Genomic DNA, 19,847 nt, shown 5'->3' with positions numbered 1-19,847 from the left:
TTTCCACATCTCCACTGTGGCCGGAGTTTTCAGTCACTTGTAACTTCATTTACCAAAAGGCCAATTAAAATATCTTCATTTTTGCTACGGGGCCTCAGTCCATCGGTCTAAAACTGAGAAGCTTCTGCTGTTTGTTTTAGAACCTTGTTGATGCCGTTAAACTGAAATCAGGTGGACTCAATTTAGCTTCAGTGATCACAGGTGGATTCACTTTTACTGCTCTGGGTTTCTACTTTGGGGCCTAATTTCTGTATGTTTCCTTTCTAAAGTTGCATATTAGCTTGTTATGTGATAAAAGTTCAACGTTTGCCTCTCAGGTGTTTTCTTGGTTGAACATTAACACAGAAATCCTGAACTAACCCTCTGAACTCCGAGCAGTTCACCATGAAGAGAGAACTCAGAAATGTCTTCTGTGCACTTTGACAGTTTAAGTTTTATTTAACAATTTTAAAATATTGCTGTTGGAATTTTTGTCATGTCACTGTTGGGTCCAGCTGAGTCCTTCATGGCTTCACGGTTACAGCGAGGAGAGCAGAATTTTTCGTTTTTTACGAAATCTTGTTGTATCACTATGTTTATTTTTGGCAAATTTTTAAATGAGACATAAACCATGAGGCGTGCATTGTCGGAGGTTGAGCATCTTTCTGTTGTTTTACAGTTTTTGGCTCTGATAAACGGTGTCATGTTGGTGATTTTTAACTCTATCATGCCCGTTGAAGCTGCCAGCAGGCCTCAGGGTTTCACTCTTCTACTGCAGCTTTCCAATAATCTCACCTAAAACTACTTCTCGGTCACCTGCTTTGTCATTCATGTGAAGTCACAGCCCAGATTAAATGTTTGCAGCTCATTCAGAAGAGAGAAACTCCCTGTTTCCACTTAGTCATGTCCTCGGAAAAACCCTCAGATGCACAAGAGGCGCTGTGCCTCCCCGTCGGCAGCAGCAGCAGCAGAGGTGTCGGTATGTCAGGAATGTACAGGCCTGAGCTCAGGAAGAAGATGTCGTATCAGAGAAACCAAACAGCATCTTGTGCAGTAAAACGTAATCAGGCTGCAGCAGCTTCCAGTAATCCCAGTTCATCAGAAACCTGTGGAGGATTTTCAAACAATGGCCACATCTGGATGGCAGCATGATGCGGCCGCTTGAGAACAATGGAGGGAGCTGCTGCAGGGCGTGGAGGGCGTCGGGTGCAGGGGTGAGCCGGGTCTGGGTGGGACCGCGGGAAATCTGCCGGTTCTGTCGGACCGCCGCAGGGTCGAGATTTATCAGAGCGGCTCATCGCAGGCTGATGTCAACACTTTGGTGGATCAGCAGGGACGTGGTGTGAACGCATCGTGTGGAGAGTTCATGTCCAGAGAGCCGGAGACAAAGACTGGAAGCAAAGACGACACCTTTTGATAATAAATGAGGCTTTTTGATCTTTGGTTTGAATCTGAAACCATGTGAAGCCTTTGACAGAGAAAAAACCGAGTGTTTGATTTGTTGTTTTAATCAGCAGCAGCAGCAGACACACAATCCAGCACACAGAAAAAATACAATTAAAATTTTTTAAAAATCCATAAAAAAGACAATGAAAATCTGGCAGCAAGGGTGTAAAAATATGGTTAAAAAATAAATAAATAAGTGTTTTTATATATTAAAAAAGTTTTTTTTTTAAATAGTAAGAATGTGGAGAAAACGCGAATATCTGTTAAATAATTTTTTACGTCATTTTATGGTAATTAATTGTAAAAGATTGAATTTTGACTTACAGTTTTTTAAAACCTAAAATCGGAGCTATCACACGAAACTGTTTACAAAATTACAATTACACAAAAAATATGAATTTACATAATTATTGTAAAAAAAATAAAAAAATCAGGAGCTTTGTGTACAAGACCTCATGTAAAGTTTTGGCTTGTTTTCTTTTTTTTGTTTAACAAAACATATATAATCTAACTTTTAGCAGATTTTATACTGTGAAAATGGTCATTTTACAATCTAATATTAGAAAAACACAAATTACTGTTTGTAAAAATTTTTGACATTATTTATGGCAAAAAAAAGTAAAGTGACAGTTAAAAACATTGACTATTTTTCACTGCTAATATACGTAATTTTGCTTTTAAATGTCAAATATTTGTAAAATGAGGCTATTTTTTGTGTAACTTTATGGTCAAACATTGCAAAACAATAAATGACCTTTTATAAAAATACAGAAAACAACATTTTACCAAGTGTCCACATGTGCTACCAACAGCGGAGACAATGTTGACTCTACATATTATAGATATTCTGCCACTTATGTTTGAAATTCTCTTCAGACTTGAACACAGGCTGCAGTTCAGCCGAAAACTTTGGATGTTGTTGTCACGTGACTGTTGGTCTCAGTTGAGTCACTGATGGTTGATTTTTTTTTTTTTTACAGAATCTGCTTCATGTAAACTGTTTATTTTTGGTCATTTTTGAATGAAACACGTAGAACAAAGTGATGCTGATGAACAATCCCAGCGCTGGGCTCAGGCTTGGTTCAGTTTTCTGGCAGAACAGTGTACTACAGATGAGCAGTTCAAAGACCATCGGAAAGCTGAACATCCCCTGAAAAATATGAACTCATTTTAAACGAAAACACGTCTTTCAAACCCAGCGGCTGGTTTTGGGGTTCAGAAGGTAAAACAGCACGTCTTCACTCCACTTTCATGCATCTTTTTGAACATTTAGTAGCCTTTAGGAGCTCTGATGCCTGATGACGCTCAAACGGCTCGTTTTCAGGCACCAGCTGAGAACTGAACAGCCTGAAGCAGACCTGAGTGACATGTGATGCCTCCATCCATCACCGGCAACGGTAACGGAGGCTGTTTAACTCCCTTCAAACGTCAGGTGAAAACATGGAACAATGATGTGGTTGTGGTGTTAAGAGCCCAGTTCCTCGGCCGGTGTCCACCGTACGAGGCGTCTTCAGCTCCGTCCTGCCAACAGGAACTCCCTCGCTCCTCTCCCAGCTTCCTGCCATTGTTCTGCTGGCTGCCAGCAGCCGAGGCTCCGCCCAGGATCTGGGAAAAGGTGGGATGTTACAGCGGCACATTTCCCCTTTGATCAGCTTCGCCCTCAGCCGGGGGAGGAGGAGGTCCTGGCTTCATACGACACCATGTTCACATCTGAGCACCATGTCAGCACTCAGCGGTGCAGATGTGACAGATGCTGGAAGCTGAATGTGTCGTTTAAAGCTCAGAATGCTGTCAGCTGACCTCCTCTGTCACTGCTGATCAGAATCAGATCAACATTTAGTTTCTTCCAACCTGCGTTCACATTCATGTGTTTTTCAGTTGTTGTGGTGCTTCATCCATCAGTGGTCGTCAGTTCTTCCCTACGCTGTAGTTATTGTAGTTGCCTCTGACGAAATCTGTCTGTAAATGGTCCCCAGCTCGAGTGCTGAAGTCCAACAAGTATTTTACAGGTGAGCTAGGAATGGCCTCTGCTTGGAATGATTAGATTTTGGGGTCAGTCAGTGCAAAAGCAGCTCCGCTAGAAGTCAAAGGGGACTTTTCTCAAAAATGCCTTCAAAAGAGTGGACGGTGGTTTTATGGTGTTTGGTGCAGATAAGCAGCCATGTTGGGGGTTTCTGTTGGTGATGCCACGTTTGATGTTGGATGATATCTCAAGGTCAAAGGTCAAGCTGGATGGAATAGAGGTCAAGAGCAACTGCATCCCTCTACTGAGGGCCCTGTGCTTATATATTTGTTTCTATGTATTATTTTTTTTCATGTGTTTTAATGGAGGAAACATCTATGCAAAAGAGAACAAAAATATATATTTTTCCAATTCTTTTTCCTCTTTTATAAACATATTCTTACATCCTAATGCATACATAAGGTGTAAATGTATTGCTATGAGTTTGATTCCTTCCTTTTTTCCCCCTTTATTTATTCCTCTAATACATTATTCTATGTAAAAGAGCAAAAAAGCAAACACAGGTAAAGGGGGATGTAGTTTGAGAGATCTCTATATAAAACAATATTTTTTTTTCTCTATTCTGTCATATTCTTATCACTTATATATTTAAAGGTATATTTCCTTTCTTTCTCTTTCACATAGAATGTCTCCTCAAGCAATTAATATGCAGCACTTGACATAAATAAAATGAATAAAAAGCCAAAGGGTTGAGAGAAAGCTGAGAGTAGCTTGTAGTTTTCTGTGTTTGAAGCATCATGTGGTCAGTAAAGAGAAGGTTGGAGCTGAAGTGTAACCAGCAAAGGCAGCTATTGATCAAGTGAATGAGCAGCAGCAGGAATGATTTGGATGCAAAAATGTGGAAAAAGGACAAAAAGTTGCAAAATAAACTGAATTAGGCTAAAAAGATGAAAGACTAGTGAGTGCAGGACGTATTCCCAGTGGAACTTTATCACTTTGTTGACAGAGAACTGCCTCCGACCAGCGTCGCTCAGCGGTGAGAACTCTCCTCCGGCTCTGACTTTTCATGCCAGTGAGAATAACTGAGGCCGGTGTTGTGATCCTTTCTCATGATCCCCTCCCGGGGTTCTTCAAGTGTTTTCAGAGGGGCATCCGTGAGGTGGAGGGTGCACAGGAAGGAAAAGGCGTAGCTGGGAAATCTTATCGAGGCTCCTCGTCCAGCGAGAGAGAGAGAGAGAGACATCGGCATCAGGATCTGGGCGTCGCTGCCAAGTCATCTCAGGGTCGCAGACTCCGAGAACACATTCGACTGAATCTGATGTTTGCTAGCAGAGAGATCCTAAAGCACACATGCATGCAAAGAGGAGGCTTTAACCCGCACACCTGTTTAGATTCACAACGTGAGTCATCTCAGGACACTTACATGAAGACATTACAGTGTTGTTTAATGGAGGGAAACCCAACAAATCTGCTCTTTGGCGACAGTAAGAAGAAAAACCTTTAAATTCAAGAACTTTCCAGCAGAACCAGGCTCAGGGAGGACAGAGGTCTGCTCCAGCCAGTCAGGGTGAGGGGACGTCAACACGAAGCTCTGTTCCAAGACTTTATCCAGTTTAAAAAGAAGAAAATAAACCCATCCATCCATCCATTTTCTTCCGCTTTATCTGGAGTCGGGTCACGGAGGCAGCAGCCTTAGCAAAGCCGCCCAGACTTCCCAATCCGCACAAAATAAAACCCCAAATATTAATAAAACTAAAAGCAAGAAACTAAAGTATTTGCTAGTTGTCAGTGTTTTAGCATTCACATTGTGAGCATGTTAGCATCGCTGGTCAAACCTCAGCACAATGTAAGAAGAGCAGCTTTGTGTTTATGTCATGGCAACGTGAGCATTGTACCATCACCTGGTTGCCATGGTAGCATCCTGAATACAGTAAACATTCAAACTACGTAGCATCATTACACTTACCATTTTAGAATTAATATAGAAAACATGATGCCTGTTTAGCATGTTAGCGTGCTAATGTGAACATCCTTAACTTTAAAGCTACTTAGCATTGGCATGTTAGCATGTTGACGCTGTTGTTAGCATTTAGCTCACAGCACTGCCTCACAGAGTAGCTACCTGCAGAAAAACTGCAATAAATGTGCAAAGACTTTTTTCTTTTGTCAAATAAATGCATTCGTGCAGGAAACACTTGAATCCATCTCTTGTGCTGCTGAGCAACAACCTGCAGGAGGTTTAGTGTCGTTCCAAACTGAGCAGCTTTTATAGGAAAACTTGCTATTAAAAAAAATGATGTAAAAATGTACAGTTTGATTCCTCCCTCCCCACACTTGTACCTCACGCTTAAATTTTCCACGCTCGAAATGAAAATAGCCGCCCCGGCTAAAAATGACCACCTCGACAGATGTGCAGCGAGCTCGGGCTGCAGGAAACGGCGAGAGTGTCACGTCTTTCAGCGAGCGAGGAGAGGCGAGGTCGACCCAGAAACATGTGCTGCCTGAACTTTGGCTCTTTTTCTTCCTGTAAGGACGCCTTCGCTCTCCCTCTTCTACTTTTTTTGATTTTGTTCGCTCACACGCCCAAACAGACAATGGCGGAGAGAAGCGTGCAGCCAGGTCACATTTTCAAGCTGATGTTGGGTTTATGTTTGATATATTTAAAGAAATAATGAAGTTAATTACTAAAGTTTGTGTTAATTTATCCTAACAGGCAGAATGACCTCCCCCTGTGAAATCAGGTAAAAGCACTCAGCGGTGATTCAAAGCCTGAAATGAGAAGCACCGGCTCCCTCTGGTGGTGAGAAAGTTGCATTTCCAAAGCAAAATGCTGCCGTTGACGAAGCGGGGGGACCGAGCGTTTATTCATCTGTTGTTGCTTTAGTTTGTGGCAGGAGCACAGTCAGTCCAAAGAAAGACATTTATTCCACATCCACAGTCACACAATAAACAAATAATCTGCAATTTACAGTCATATGTTGCATTTACAGTTACAGGATACAAAGGTTTTCTGGTGAAAGAGTAAATGAGTTCCTGTGCAGAACTTAATAATTTAGATTCAAGCTTGAATTTCTTGTTTATTCCATTAAAATTAAAAACTACATATCTCTATATCAACTCTATCCAGGCCTCTGGATGTGCATTTACTGGAGAAAAAGTTTGCTTTTATTCACTATAAACATTCACTTCTATCGTGAACGATTTCCAAAATCCCAGCTTATGCAGGTTTACAATCCATCTAAACCCCTCTTACTTCTTATTTCGAGATTGTAAAATTAAGGACGAGGTGAATAAATTAGCGTCCAGCTCTCGCAGCCGTTTGCGAAGAATGGCAGCAATGAAACATCTAACCTTCATCGGCTCACAGAAAGAGGCGTCCATATGCTATATTTTCTGGTGTTGTTCCTCCTCTTAAAAAAGGGCGATTCGTCTTCCGACTTTATGAAAAGCACACGGGGCCGATGTCGAGGCCAAACTCCTGATCGGCCTTTCCAATGTCCACTGGGGCCAAATCCACGACGGGCAGCCTGGCCGGAGTCTGAGTCCTGTACTCCAACACTGTCTTGCTCCATTCTCCAGTTGATTTCTAGAGAAAAAAGAACAAAATCAAGCATCTTCTAATCGTTTTTCAAAAAGTCTCAAAAAGTGCTTTATCGGAGTCTTACCGAGCAGCCGTCCTCGATGACGGTGTACCGCAGCCGGTTGATGCCTTGCGCTCGCAGCTCTTGGCCGTTGGAGCCTTTGAGGACCAGAGATTTCTTCAGGGTGCCCTTGGCGTCTTTATAAGCCAGGCTGTTCCTGCAGTGGTAGGTGACCGTCTGGTGCGACTCTTTGGACAGAAGCTGCAGCAGCTTCAGCTGAACCGCCACCGCGTTGGGCTGCTCATCCTTGTTGCCGTATCCAAACTGAAATGTGAATTTGACACGATTACAACCTCTGAATGCTCTTTATGGGAACAAAGATTGTCTCTGAATGCCGCCCAGGTAAAACTCCTGGATTCTTACTCTATTTCCACCGTTCATATCAGCGCCGAACCAGACAGGCTTGTTGGGGTTGGGACTGGATTTCGTCCACCAGGCTTTTCGGGGGATGTTGGTCGGGTTGGCAGAGACGCAGGTTTCACCAGTTTCCATGTTGCAGAAGACCTTGATGGCATCTTTTATGCTTCCTTGGTTTGGATCTATCCAGTAGTCACCTGCATCAAAGGTAAAAAAATAAAAAATAATAATAATCAGCGAAAAGCAAATCTAAAGAAGCAGCAGAAAGTAAAACGAGAAGCAGGATCCTGACCGCTCATCTTCTGGGGGTAGCACTGCTTGATGTCCTGGCAGGTTTTCGCCGGGTTCATCTTGCTGCCGTCGGGGCTGCGGAGGTTCTGCAGATGTCCACTGAGGGTCTTCAGCGTGGCGTGGACGCCGGTTTCTGCGCGCAGGACGGCCGAGTTCTTATTGGGAAGAGCTTCGTCTTTGTTGAACTCCGGAGGCGGAGGAGGATCGGCGGCTACGTCGTATTCGGAGAACTCCACGGCTTCTGGAACGTCGCCGTTGCCGTCGTAATCGACCGGGGCAACGAAGAGGTCTTCCACGGCGGCGGTGGGAGGGCCTGGGGAGCCTGGAGGGCCGGGGGGTCCGGGTTCACCAGGAGGACCCTGATACAGACATCAATTATGTAGATTTAAATATATGATTTTGCTTATATGATACCTTTCGAGCTACATTTAAACAGGACACCATTTTTCTTCCGGAATAAAGATTTTAAATGAGAGCTTTATTTACACACCGTTGATTAAAGTTTAGGAACCTGAGAGAATAAATAAATATCAACAGCACTGAGCTGATTAATGAAACTGGTGGTGTATAAATGTCACCCAGCAACACTTTTTGTACATCCTGGATTAAAACGCAGCTTAAAACTGTTCAATTTGCAGCAGGTTGGTGATTAAATATCTCATCTTTCAGGAATATTCCTCTAAAACTCTGCTTTGGTCTGAATTCACCTGCACTGACTCAAACTATTACAGATTAAGATGAGTGAAGATGTTTTGTTAGTTCTGTTTTGCTGCTTATCGGGGTTTCAAAATAATGACATCGTGTCACCTGAGCTCCGATGTCTCCACTGGATCCTCTGCTTCCAGGAGCGCCCATTGGTCCAGGCTGCCCGATATTTCCTTCCTTTCCTATTGGCCCGGTCACTCCTGGAGGCCCCTGTGTGGTTATTAGACAAGCAGATATTAATTATATGAAATAAAGTGTTTTTATTTTGGGGATTTTGTGTGATTTTAAAGAGGACTTACTCTCTGTCCAGCTGGTCCAACAATCCCTGTCGCTCCTGCGTCTCCTGTGGCGCCCTGAAACAGAAAAGTGAACCTTGATTTTAAACACAGTCATACCGACACAGATGAACCATCTGTTAAGTTGTGGGTGTTTCTACCAACACAGGGTTACCTAATAACTTTCTAAATGAGCCTCGTGTAGCTTTAGAAGCTCAGTGTTTTTCTTACGGTTATTCCAGGCAGGCCGTGGAGGCCGGTGAACCCTCTGTGTCCTTTCTGGCCCCTCTCTCCAGGCTCTCCGGCTGCTCCTTTATCTCCCTGTGGCCCTTGAGGCCCCTAAAAACCGGCACAGGATGACAATTCAGCACATGATGTCTCATTTGGTCGTTTTAAAATCTTGTTTTTTGCCAATCCAAAAGGTGGAAAACTCTCGACTTACCACTTTTCCTCGTACTCCGGCTGGTCCTTGAGGTCCCTGGGCACCTCTGGCTCCCTGAATTCAAAACAATCCAAGAGACAAGACAGAACATTTGAGACAACAGATGTTTGCGTGTGAATAGCGGCTGTATCATTAAATGTAACCCTTTGAGCCCCAAAACTAAAATTACATTTCAAATCTTAATCAATATGTTGAAGGCTTTATGGTTTGTGACAATACAACTGTGTCATCCTGCACAGGAGACGTTTCTGGGTTCTCTCTACTTCCATAGAGGTTCAGGACTTTATACTGCAGTTAAAAATGAGCCCACAGTGGGTTCAAATGTAACAGGACCACAACCCACCCATAAACAATGCTCAGAGTTTAGAGGGTTAGAACTGTATTAGTTGTATTTCTTACGTTGTCGCCTCTTTGTCCTGGACTGCCAGTCAGTCCCACCGGACCCTCAGTACCTGGAGACCCTGTCACACCAGCCAGACCCTCTGGACCAGGATTTCCCTTGTCTCCCTACAAAAACATAAACAAGACTATAAATACTACACACCAAGCCACAATCCAACACAAACACACTGAATGTAAATCATATAATCTCACCCTCTCCCCCACGAGACCGTCTTTGCCAGGAGACCCCTCTGCTCCAGCGATGCCCTGAATAAACAGATAATGACATGAAGATCTTTCAACATAAAGATCTGACGGGGGGAAAGGGAAAACTGTGCTCTTGTGATGGCAGGGAAGCACAGAAAATATGAGAGAAGAAGTACAAATTTGCGGTATAAAAGGCTGAATCGTCTGCAAAGAATTTTTTAAAATGAAATTAGTTGGTTCTTTTCAAATATTTGCTTAAATTTTTAGGTATTACAAGTGTTGCTGCTGCACAAAAACCACAAAACCTGCAAATCCTGTTGTAATAGCTGCTGTTCTGACTGAAATGTACATTTTAAAAGATGCTTCAGTACAGTCCAGCCAGCAAAGGCAGCAAAAGCATCATCACTTTTAGAGAAATTAGTCCCAAAGAGTAAAGAAGTTTGTTTTTGGAGCTACAATCAAACACCAAGTAGTGATTCAGTGGTTCATGTTTCCTAGAAACAAGCAGCACTGTCAGACATTATAGAGTCACAGTGCCTCCCATCTGACCGCCTCAGAATTAAAGTAAAACTTAGCATGGTTTTATGAAACATCGCTAGTTTGGTGTAGATACAGAACCAGCTGATTCTGAGGGGGTCAGGTAGGAGCTTTTCTTATACATTGACCCACGAGATAAACACCTTGATTCAAAGCAGTGGAAACAGCAGCACAAACCTCAGGTCCGGCGTCTCCTCTCGGTCCGGTGGCTCCTGGTAAACCAACTCCTCCGGCAGGACCTGCGCCTCCCTGAGTTCCAGGAGTTCCTGCTTTTCCTGGTGGACCCTGAGAAACAAACAAACACTGAAATCTCAAAGCGATAACTGTGGAGATGTGGAGTGACGTGGAGGCTAACATCTTCAGTACGTACAGCAGGACCCGGCAGTCCCAGCAGGCCTCTCTCTCCTCTCAGTCCTGGCTGACCCACGACTCCTCGCTGTCCCGCGGTGCCGGCAGGTCCTGGTGGTCCGTCAGGGCCCTAATGAGGAAACACAAGAGCCGATAAGCAACATATGCAGATTTATTAATGTAACACAAATCTTCGCTGCGTCTCACCGGTGGACCGTCCTCTCCAGAGTCTCCCTTCTCTCCAGGGCTTCCCGCCGGACCCGGATGTCCGCTCTCGCCTTGACGTCCCACAGCTCCGTTCTCTCCGTGGATCCCAGCAGGACCTGACTTTCCTGGAGCACCGATGGGTCCGTCTGCACCAACGGCACCCTGAAAGCAAAGCAGAAGCTACTGAAAAGCCTTTTCACACATAGAACACAACAGTACTGCCTCAGAAGTGACAGCATTCTGTAATTCAGACTTTATTCAGGTGTTTCAGGGTTTCCACTCAGTCTAATGCATAAAAATAAATCTGAACTGCCGTGTGTGATGATAATCAAACTACAGCAGCTTGAAATGTGACTGGATATTCATTGTATAACTTAGCTGGATTTGATAATTTTGACCACGTTATTTATCAGCATTACTCATGAGATGAAGTTTTAAGCTCAGTTCGTTTTTTTTTTTTTTGCACAACTTACGAGAGAGCCGGGTGGACCAACTCCTCCAGGCAACCCAGGAAACCCAGGAGAGCCCTGCAGGAAGAAAACACCTCAAATAAGATGCACTTTTAATAAAATGATGTAGAGTGCGACTGTGCTGGAAAGAACAGGATCACAATGTGCAGCCTCAGCTCACCGTTGGACCCTGCGTTCCTCTGGCTCCTTTCAGTCCAGCGACACCAACAGGCCCCTGAAAACACAGAACTGATGAGATAATCTTGCATTTCTTTATATAATCAAAGTATCTGAGCTGATGACCTTTTACTGGAAGCTGAAGTGACTTGCTCATGAACAAAAACGTAGGTCTGATGCAGCAGGTTTTTTTGGTGATGCAAGAAAAATGCTTTTACATGTTCTTGTTGTAATAACAGTATGGATGCTGGATGGAGCAGCACCTACAAACATTAACATTCGTAACTTCTAAGTGCTGCTGTTGTTTCATCTAACATCCTTGTTGCTCATACAACAAGCACAGTCAAGGTATTTTATTATTGTATCACCCAAAAATAAAAACATTTTTGCCCAAAATTTATGTAAAAATATGTGCCATTAACTATCGACCTGTGATTATATCCACAACTCTCTCTCTGGAGACGCTGATGTTGCAGGTATCTGATAAACTCAGACGAAATACTCCTAAACAACTGGAAGCAACAAACTGAGCTTCAGCTGCTGTTAGTCAAAACCTGGATCCCATTCATTACTGGTTACAGACTGTCTTCATCGCAGTAAACTTTCCTTTTAATGAATATTTATAACCAGAAGTCTGACGCAGCAGATTGCATTTAATGCTTTTAAATGTTTTCGTATGAACGTTGACTGATATTTTTATTAATTACAAAACAACAGCACGACTTATAAACTGATATGTGTACATATTTGTCCTTTAAAAGTGTTGCTGTTGTTTTGCAATTAATAAAAATATCATGTAGGTAAAACAATAAGGACATTAAAAGCTGTTTTTTCTCGCATCAACAAAAAAAGTAGTTTACAATTAAAACAAAATAACTGTTGACCTGAATACATGTAAAATGATCCATGTGACTGATGTTGATTTGAGAAGTTATCAAGCAATAAATAAAGGTTTGTAAAAAAAAACCAACAACCTTAAATTCCATCACAAAGATCCTTTTCACAGTTTCCATAATGGTTCTAGACCACTGAATGTTGATGTGACCGTATAAAATTTGAAAAAAAGTACATCATTTGTTGGATTTAAACATCACAGACTTTAATCAGACATGTGTACCTGAGTTCCTGGTTTCCCGGCCATCCCCTGAGGTCCAGGTGCTCCGCCTTCGCCCTTCTTTCCTGTCTCACCTGTTTCACCTTTGACTCCAGGCTGACCGTCAACACCCTGAGGAAAAAACAAGAAAACAGAGAATTAGTGTCTTTCAAAATAAGCTTCTGTATTTAATTTTGAGTTTATCAGTTCAGTAAGTTTTGGTGGCTTACAGAAGGTCCAGGGAAGCCAGCAGCGCCGATCGGACCGGCGTCACCAGTAGAACCCTGTTGACATCATCACAGACAGAAGAAATGGAAACATGGTGAGTACAATAAAGACCAGCATCCACTGAATTAAGTAGAAATGTTAAAATAAATGTTCTTCTGACAGCAATTCCTCTGGAGCCTCGGCGTCCTGCAGGTCCTGGTGGTCCGGTTTCACCCTGAAATAAAGGATAAAGGATGAAGGTTCTGTCATAGGTTTATTATAGATCTTATGTATTTGCTTTTGTTTCAAGGTCAAGCTGCTACGACTCCGTTTTACTAAAATACTGTTAATGTGCCGCTTTGATGTAACTGCAAATGAAAACTGTCAAATTTCGGGCCAAACTTTCCAGATATAGGCATCTTTTGGTCTTAGAACAGGCGTATTTGTGTGTTAAGAACTTTACCAGATAAGATCTCTTGACTGTGACTGACTGTCATTGAAGCCCATAAAGTCTTGAAATAACCTAAGACACTTAAAACTACAGTTTTTGCAGCATTGTGGTTAACAGCTAATAAAATGATTACATTTCCTGGTAAAAATCAAGTTAAATATGTTTCAGGGCTCACCTTCTCTCCATTTGGACCACTGGAACCAGCAGGTCCAACAGGACCAGCAAGCCCCTGTTTTGATAAAATAAAAAATATAGAGTACTGTTTTAGACAAAAGAAAATGATTTTTTTCCCTACTCTCAGTGCCATCAGGTGAAACAGTCTGCGGTATTGTCTGTCAGGTTGAGGCGACTCACCCTCGCTCCATCAGCTCCTGCTTTGCCTTCAGTACCTTTGTCTCCAACAGAACCCTGTTCAAGGACAGATCAGCAGCTCAGGATCACTCACAGCCTTACAGTTTACCCCCATGACAACTGGTATCTCTGTTTCTTTGCAGACGATATAATCATATTCTTTAACTTACAGCATCTCCCTTTGGGCCTGAAGGTCCTGATATGCCTCTTTCCCCGGGCATCCCCATCAGTCCTGGACCTCCTGGCTCTCCACCTGCTCCCTTGGGACCAGGGCTACCCTACAACAGAAGAGCACCATAAGGATTAATGTCAATGTGGCATATTTAAGTAATTTATTACCTAGGCTTTAGTTCTTGAGGTGTCAGCGTCAGTGGTTTTAGGATTCTGATACCTTCGGCCCATCTGGTCCTGGTCCACCCGGGCTACCTTTGGGTCCCTGCAGCCCATTGGGTCCGATTTCACCTCTTTCTCCTGGGGGACCTCTTTCTCCCTGCAAAGACAACCAGCAGGTAAAGATATACGACTAACCCCTACTGCACTGCTTAGAGACAACATACAGTACAAGCAGAATCACTACGATGTCAAATGAGTCAAAAATATATAATTTTTTTTTTGGGGGGGGGGTTTATCCAAAGACATTTATGTTGCATCTATAAATGTCATCTCTCCAACACATTTTGTATTCAGGCAGCCCCATATCATCTCTACACCTCCGTGCCTCACTGTCAGGACCATGTATTCACTGTAGTGGTCCTGGTCAGGTTCACATCACACATGTTGGACTCAAATTTTTCTTCTGACCAGAGAACGTTCTTCTAACATTCATCAGGCTTTTTTCATATTCTTTAGCAAAGTTTCATCTTTAATAGCAACAAGGTTTTTTATGTCCTCGGTCCATAGAGGCTGATGTTATGAACTGTGTCCTTCACACTGTCTGAGCTTCACTGAAACTGGATTTTCAATATAGTCTGATTAAAGTATTTGTTTTTGATCATCAGAGGAAATATTTGGCTGTTCGATTTAGAAGTAATGCAGCTATTGAGTGGTGGTAATGATAGTAATAATATGTGATAATAATGGATAAATACTGACTAAGAGCTGCATCCTTAATCAGGGTTGGGAACAGTAATTATCAGGACTTACTCTTGGACCTGTAGTTCCGACGGCACCAACCTCTCCGGCAAGACCCTGCAAAGAAAAAAAACAAACATTATGCCCAACGTATTTCATTAAAAAAACAATATACACATACTCTTGTACTACATAACGTCAGCATTGTTTCAGACTGATGTGATGCTACTTAGTCGTACCTCATCACCTGGTTTTCCAGACTCTCCAGGTGGACCTGGTTGTCCAGGCAAACCCTGAAAACAGTTTCATTTGAGAATATTGACAGTAACAGACAGAAATATCAACCTGATCATAACAGGCTGGTGTATTTAAATCCGGTTCAGACTCATCTGGATCTGGTGCAAATTCGTCATTAATTTACGATTTCACGAACATGAGTATGAACATCTTAACAGATCTTTAGAATTATGGGATGCAGCGTACCTGGAACCCGTTGACTCCCTGAGGTCCCTGCTCTCCTCTCTTTCCTGCTGGACCCTGCAGAAGCACAAATTCAATATAACACGATATATAAACCTCATACATTCACATCAATAACGAGATTCATCAGAGTTAGATGCTCACAGCTGGACCCGCTGGACCGGCGGCGCCTCCCTCGCCGTCTTTTCCGTTTGGTCCCTGGAGACAAGTTCAAGTATCAGTACATTAGTACCTTAATGGAGAGAGTGGATTAAATTATAATAAGAGTATAAATAAGTCACCCTTTGACCAGGAGATCCAGGACTTCCAGCCTCTCCGATCTTACCAGCGTCACCCTAAAAATGAACACACATCAGCATCTGTTGTGTGACTGTGGAGCTTTTTATCTGCATTTAAGGTTCAATAATTCTCTCATTTTGTTTTGAATAATATCCTTGATCTTGTCACTTTTAAACAAGTAACTTGTACGAAGGTATAAAAGTCCTACAGACAGCACAGTACTCGTCAGGTTAACTCATTCATACTGACTGCGAAGCCCTTTGGTCCCGGCAGGCCCATGGATCCAGCTGAGCCCCTGTTTCCAGTAGAACCAGCCGGGCCTGGTTTGCCGTCTTCTCCCCCTGAGCCCTGGAAACACAGAGAGGACGTTTAGTTCAAGCCATCGTCAAACAAAAGCAGCAAATAGTGGACTCGAGGTGTCGTACCACTGGGCCGAGCTTTCCCTCTGGTCCCTGGGCGCCGATGAGTCCTGTGAGACCCTGTGAAATAAGACACACAAACCAGTATTTATCAAAATCTACTTATATTTTTATATCTGTTATTTCATTTCAGGGTGATTAGATGTGATTTAAGGCCTGCTTGGTTTGGCTTCTTCAATGTTTTTAGGGGAATCTTTAAAATTAGTTTTTGTGCCATATCCAATGAAAGAAATCGACATTTTTCCGTCATACAGAACTTTGTGCTGCTGATTTTTGTGCTTTTGTGGCAACAATTGCAAAACAGAGAACTTCTTTTGGTCACGTCAACCTTTTTGTAGCAGAAATCTTTCCATACAACTCAATCTTTATCGCTACCAGATCATCCTTCTCTCCTGTTCCTCGCACATTTACTCACATGCTGGAAACCTTTCTGTCTTTTAAACAAAGTGGACAAACAAACCCTTAAATTATAGTAAATGATCAAACTACTCTTGTAATATATTTGTTGAAAATGAGCAATAAGCTGCAGCAGATGATGTGTTAGAGTTCATTTTTCTTGTGCTGATACACAAATGTCACTTTTACCAGATTAATGTGCATCACAGCCCGCTAAGCTACCACTGGAGCTACACTAGGACTGTTACAGAGCGAGTTTGCTGCATCTGTTTTTCCGTCTACACCTGCAGCACCTGCATCGGTTTGGTTGTTGTGTCTTCAGTTTTAGGAAAGTTTTTTGACACAAATTCAGTTCAGTTTAAAGAAATACAGTCACTTTATGATATATTTCTGGGGTATTTTTATTGATAGAATGTGTATCTTTGGAGCCACACGTCAAACCACGTAAGTTGCATGAACTATCTGAGCAAGTTTGCGACATAAAAACGCAGCAGAAATTTGCAAAACAAATCCCAAAGCGTCTGTCTCACCCGAGCTCCAGTTAAACCCGGTTCTCCGTTGCGTCCTGGATCTCCTGGTAAACCTTTAGCGCCGACCGAGCCTTGCAGCCCTCGTTCGCCCTGAGCTCCCTGTTCAGCAAAAACAGCAAAGATGCAGAATGATGAGGGTCGAATAACGACACAGTTATTGTTAGAAACGGGTTTACAACGTGCTGTGAATCAGAAGCAAGATACCCAGAATTATATCATATTAAATAAAAGTCTAAAAAAAATAAATAAAAAAGCAGGACTGAACTGATGTGACAGAGATGATCGTCGCTCACCTTTTGTCCCGGTAATCCATCAGCTCCGGGGAATCCTCGGTTTCCTGGAGCTCCCTACAACAACAGCTGAGCTCAGTTTCCAGTCAAAGTCCACAGGAGTCGATGAAACGAGCTCGACGGTTAACGGATTGTGAAATGAGTTTGTTGTTCGACTCACAGTTTCTCCTGGAGGTCCTGGAGGCCCGATGGATCCAGCATCACCTCGGGGGCCTCGCTTCCCGTCCTCCCCCATCGGGCCCAGCGAACCCTGAGTGCCGTGGTCGCCCTGACGGAAATCAGAGAGCAGCCAATCAGTGGGGCAGTTAGCAAACACACACAAAATAAATAAATAAAAATAACAATCAATAAAATATGTAAAAAGAAATCTGGCAGCAAAGGTCCCAAAATGTTTTTAATTATTTTCTAAAAAAAAATTTTAAAAAATGCTGTAACATTCAAAAACTAAAAACATTATGTTTTTTTAAAAAAAGAAAAATATTCAATATTTGTATGTATTTTTTGTAAACAGTTGACATGCAAATTAATATGTTTTAGTGATTTTATGAGATATTATCTAGAATTTAACAAAACATGTCAAATCTGTAGAATAACATTTATTTTTTTTAAACTCTTATTCTCAGCTATATAATATTTTTCTTTTAAATACTAACAAATATCTGTAAAAATGATTTTTATACATGAAAGTACAGGAATATTGTGTAAATTAACACTTTTTACTCTGATTTTATTTAGTCAAACTTAATATACATAGTGTATCTTTTATATAACCGTAAATATTGGGAAAATAATTCTATTTTTAAATGATTTAATTTGTATGATTTAAATGATTTAATTTGATTCTACTTATTTTTTTTAAAAAAACAAAAAAAACCCTGATTTTTATTTTGGACATTATTTACAGTTTTGGCCAGTTTTTTTTTTTTTTGTTTGTTTGTGTATAAATTAATAGTTTTTACTGTGTTCTTATGACAAAATATCTGTCATATAACAAAATGAGTAAAATCTGTAAAATAACAGTTAAAAATTATTTTCCAGTCCTTAATATCGGTCTTTTTTTAATATTTTAAATAATAGCAAACATCTGGGAAAACCGTTGTATGTTTTGATGATTAAAATGTAGTAAAAATTCTAAAAGTTCTGATTTATTGACGTGGACATTATTTACAGTTTTGTCCTGTTTTTTATGGTTAACGTGTAAATCAGGACTTTTTTGTGCAATTTTACAAACTATTATCTGAAATTTAACAAAACCAGGAAAATCAGCAAACAAAACTATTATTTACAATTTTGTAGTTCTTAGTACCCAATTTTTTTTTTCTTCTGGTTACCATGTAAATCTAAACTTTAAAAAAAAAAAAAAAGAAAACCTATATGTAATATATTATGTGGAATTTAACAAAACAAGAAAAAAGCTGTAAAATAATAGTCACTTGTTTTTAAAAGTGTCATTTTAAACCAAAAAAAAAAGTTCATTTTTTTACAGTAAAAAACCCTAAAGTTGAACTCTTAGGGTATCTAGTTCTCAGCTCACTCGTTCTCCCTTCAGTCCAGCTTCTCCTTTGAATCCAGGAACTCCGACTTCACCCTGTGGAGCATCAGCGAAGGTCAAAGTTTGAAATGCACTTTTAAAGACAGAGATTTGAGTCATAAAATCTTTAAAAACGTACCAGTTGGCCTTTAGGTCCTGCTGACCCGGTGGTTCCCTGGGGGCCAGGGGGACCTGAGGGGCCCAGGAGTCCTGCTGGACCCTGAACACCGGCCAGACCCTGGAACAGGAAGAACAATTAAAACCTCACAGATACCAGAGGTAAGGACAGAAACTTGCTGGAAGCTGGTGTTTTCCACTTACTGCTTGTCCTCGTGCACCTGGAGTTCCGTCAGGTCCTGCAGCACCCTGATCCGAAACAAACATCCGTCACATACAGTCCAACAGAACCAGCTCAACGTCACATTTTAATGATGAGAAAAGGGTCCTTCTGTTAAAAAGCATTCAGTCCTCCCACCTGACCAATAGCTTCAGGATGTTTAATGAAGACTTACTCAAAAACTACACAGAATGTTTCTTTAAAAATCGTCCAAAATACCTCAAACTTCTCAGAAATGCATCAAAGCTTTTCCAAATTAAGAAAAAAGTGCCTAAAATAACTCAATAACTTCACCAAAATGTCTTAAATGAATTAAAACTTGATCAAAATGACAAACTAATCCAGAACATAAACAAACAAAAAAAAGAACCCAAATGACATTAAAGTTATTGGACATCAAAGATCAGCTGATTCTGAGGAGGTTTGGTGGACCTTCTTTGGGATTTTGGTGAGTTTATATGAAACACCTGCTGTCCGGTGGGTCCAGGTGGTCCCACGTGTCCGCCGTCCCCTCTGGGTCCCTGCTGTCCTGGGCTTCCCCGAACCCCCGTTGGTCCTGGTTCACCCTGTTCAGGTCAAATTAAAGGACTTCAGCACAACCTTTTAGTGAACTTTACGGACACGACTTCAAATCTGAGGCTTCTACTGTGAGGGAACGGACTAGAAAATGACTTTCATTCATCTCTAAGACTTCTTGACGACTCCAGCGTTTTACATTCTTTACATGCATCACACTGTCAGATAAATACCAGGCAGATAAAACACAACAGACTCATGCGTCACCAAATCTGACCAAACTCACCTTCATTCCTGGGTTTCCAGGGAATCCTGGAATACCTGAGATTCCCATTGGACCCTGGAAACCAACAAAAACTGGTTTAAAATTCAAATTAAACGTCACATTCTGGCTGCTGTCAGTTTAAATGATGCTCCAAAAAACAGAAAATCAGTGCAATAAAAGAAACATGAGAGATGTTTGATGCTTTAGAGCTGAAATGTTTTGTTTA

General features: G+C 41.7%; 1 protein-coding gene across 1 annotated transcript in view; it reads right to left on the bottom strand.

The window, feature by feature from the left end:
* Positions 1–6,290: 6,290 nt before the first annotated feature.
* The window catches only part of col5a2b (collagen, type V, alpha 2b), a 14,773-nt gene continuing 1,216 nt past the window's right edge, over positions 6,291–19,847 (bottom strand). Inside the window, exons 3-39 of the mRNA XM_008293560.1 lie at positions 19,643–19,696; positions 19,308–19,406; positions 18,825–18,869; positions 18,643–18,741; positions 18,507–18,560; positions 17,133–17,240; positions 16,976–17,029; positions 16,683–16,781; positions 15,763–15,816; positions 15,587–15,685; positions 15,340–15,393; positions 15,203–15,256; positions 15,062–15,115; positions 14,818–14,871; positions 14,651–14,695; positions 13,899–13,997; positions 13,678–13,785; positions 13,511–13,564; positions 13,332–13,385; positions 12,887–12,940; positions 12,729–12,782; positions 12,523–12,630; positions 11,410–11,463; positions 11,253–11,306; positions 10,780–10,941; positions 10,595–10,702; positions 10,402–10,509; positions 9,694–9,747; positions 9,499–9,606; positions 9,100–9,153; positions 8,889–8,996; positions 8,682–8,735; positions 8,485–8,592; positions 7,679–8,036; positions 7,393–7,583; positions 7,054–7,293; positions 6,291–6,974 (exon numbers count right to left, since the gene is read on the bottom strand). Of these exons, the coding sequence (XP_008291782.1) occupies positions 6,828–6,974; positions 7,054–7,293; positions 7,393–7,583; positions 7,679–8,036; positions 8,485–8,592; positions 8,682–8,735; positions 8,889–8,996; positions 9,100–9,153; positions 9,499–9,606; positions 9,694–9,747; positions 10,402–10,509; positions 10,595–10,702; positions 10,780–10,941; positions 11,253–11,306; positions 11,410–11,463; positions 12,523–12,630; positions 12,729–12,782; positions 12,887–12,940; positions 13,332–13,385; positions 13,511–13,564; positions 13,678–13,785; positions 13,899–13,997; positions 14,651–14,695; positions 14,818–14,871; positions 15,062–15,115; positions 15,203–15,256; positions 15,340–15,393; positions 15,587–15,685; positions 15,763–15,816; positions 16,683–16,781; positions 16,976–17,029; positions 17,133–17,240; positions 18,507–18,560; positions 18,643–18,741; positions 18,825–18,869; positions 19,308–19,406; positions 19,643–19,696 (3,465 nt within the window). The 3' untranslated portion in view covers positions 6,291–6,827. The remainder of the gene's footprint in view (positions 6,975–7,053; positions 7,294–7,392; positions 7,584–7,678; positions 8,037–8,484; positions 8,593–8,681; positions 8,736–8,888; positions 8,997–9,099; positions 9,154–9,498; positions 9,607–9,693; positions 9,748–10,401; positions 10,510–10,594; positions 10,703–10,779; positions 10,942–11,252; positions 11,307–11,409; positions 11,464–12,522; positions 12,631–12,728; positions 12,783–12,886; positions 12,941–13,331; positions 13,386–13,510; positions 13,565–13,677; positions 13,786–13,898; positions 13,998–14,650; positions 14,696–14,817; positions 14,872–15,061; positions 15,116–15,202; positions 15,257–15,339; positions 15,394–15,586; positions 15,686–15,762; positions 15,817–16,682; positions 16,782–16,975; positions 17,030–17,132; positions 17,241–18,506; positions 18,561–18,642; positions 18,742–18,824; positions 18,870–19,307; positions 19,407–19,642; positions 19,697–19,847) is intronic.

This window comes from Stegastes partitus, unplaced genomic scaffold (assembly GCF_000690725.1).
Source record: "Stegastes partitus isolate 25-593 unplaced genomic scaffold, Stegastes_partitus-1.0.2 Scaffold894, whole genome shotgun sequence".
NCBI lineage: Eukaryota > Metazoa > Chordata > Actinopteri > Pomacentridae > Stegastes > Stegastes partitus.
Note: the sequence above shows the minus strand (reverse complement) of the source record. Positions and strands in the feature narration are given on the sequence as shown.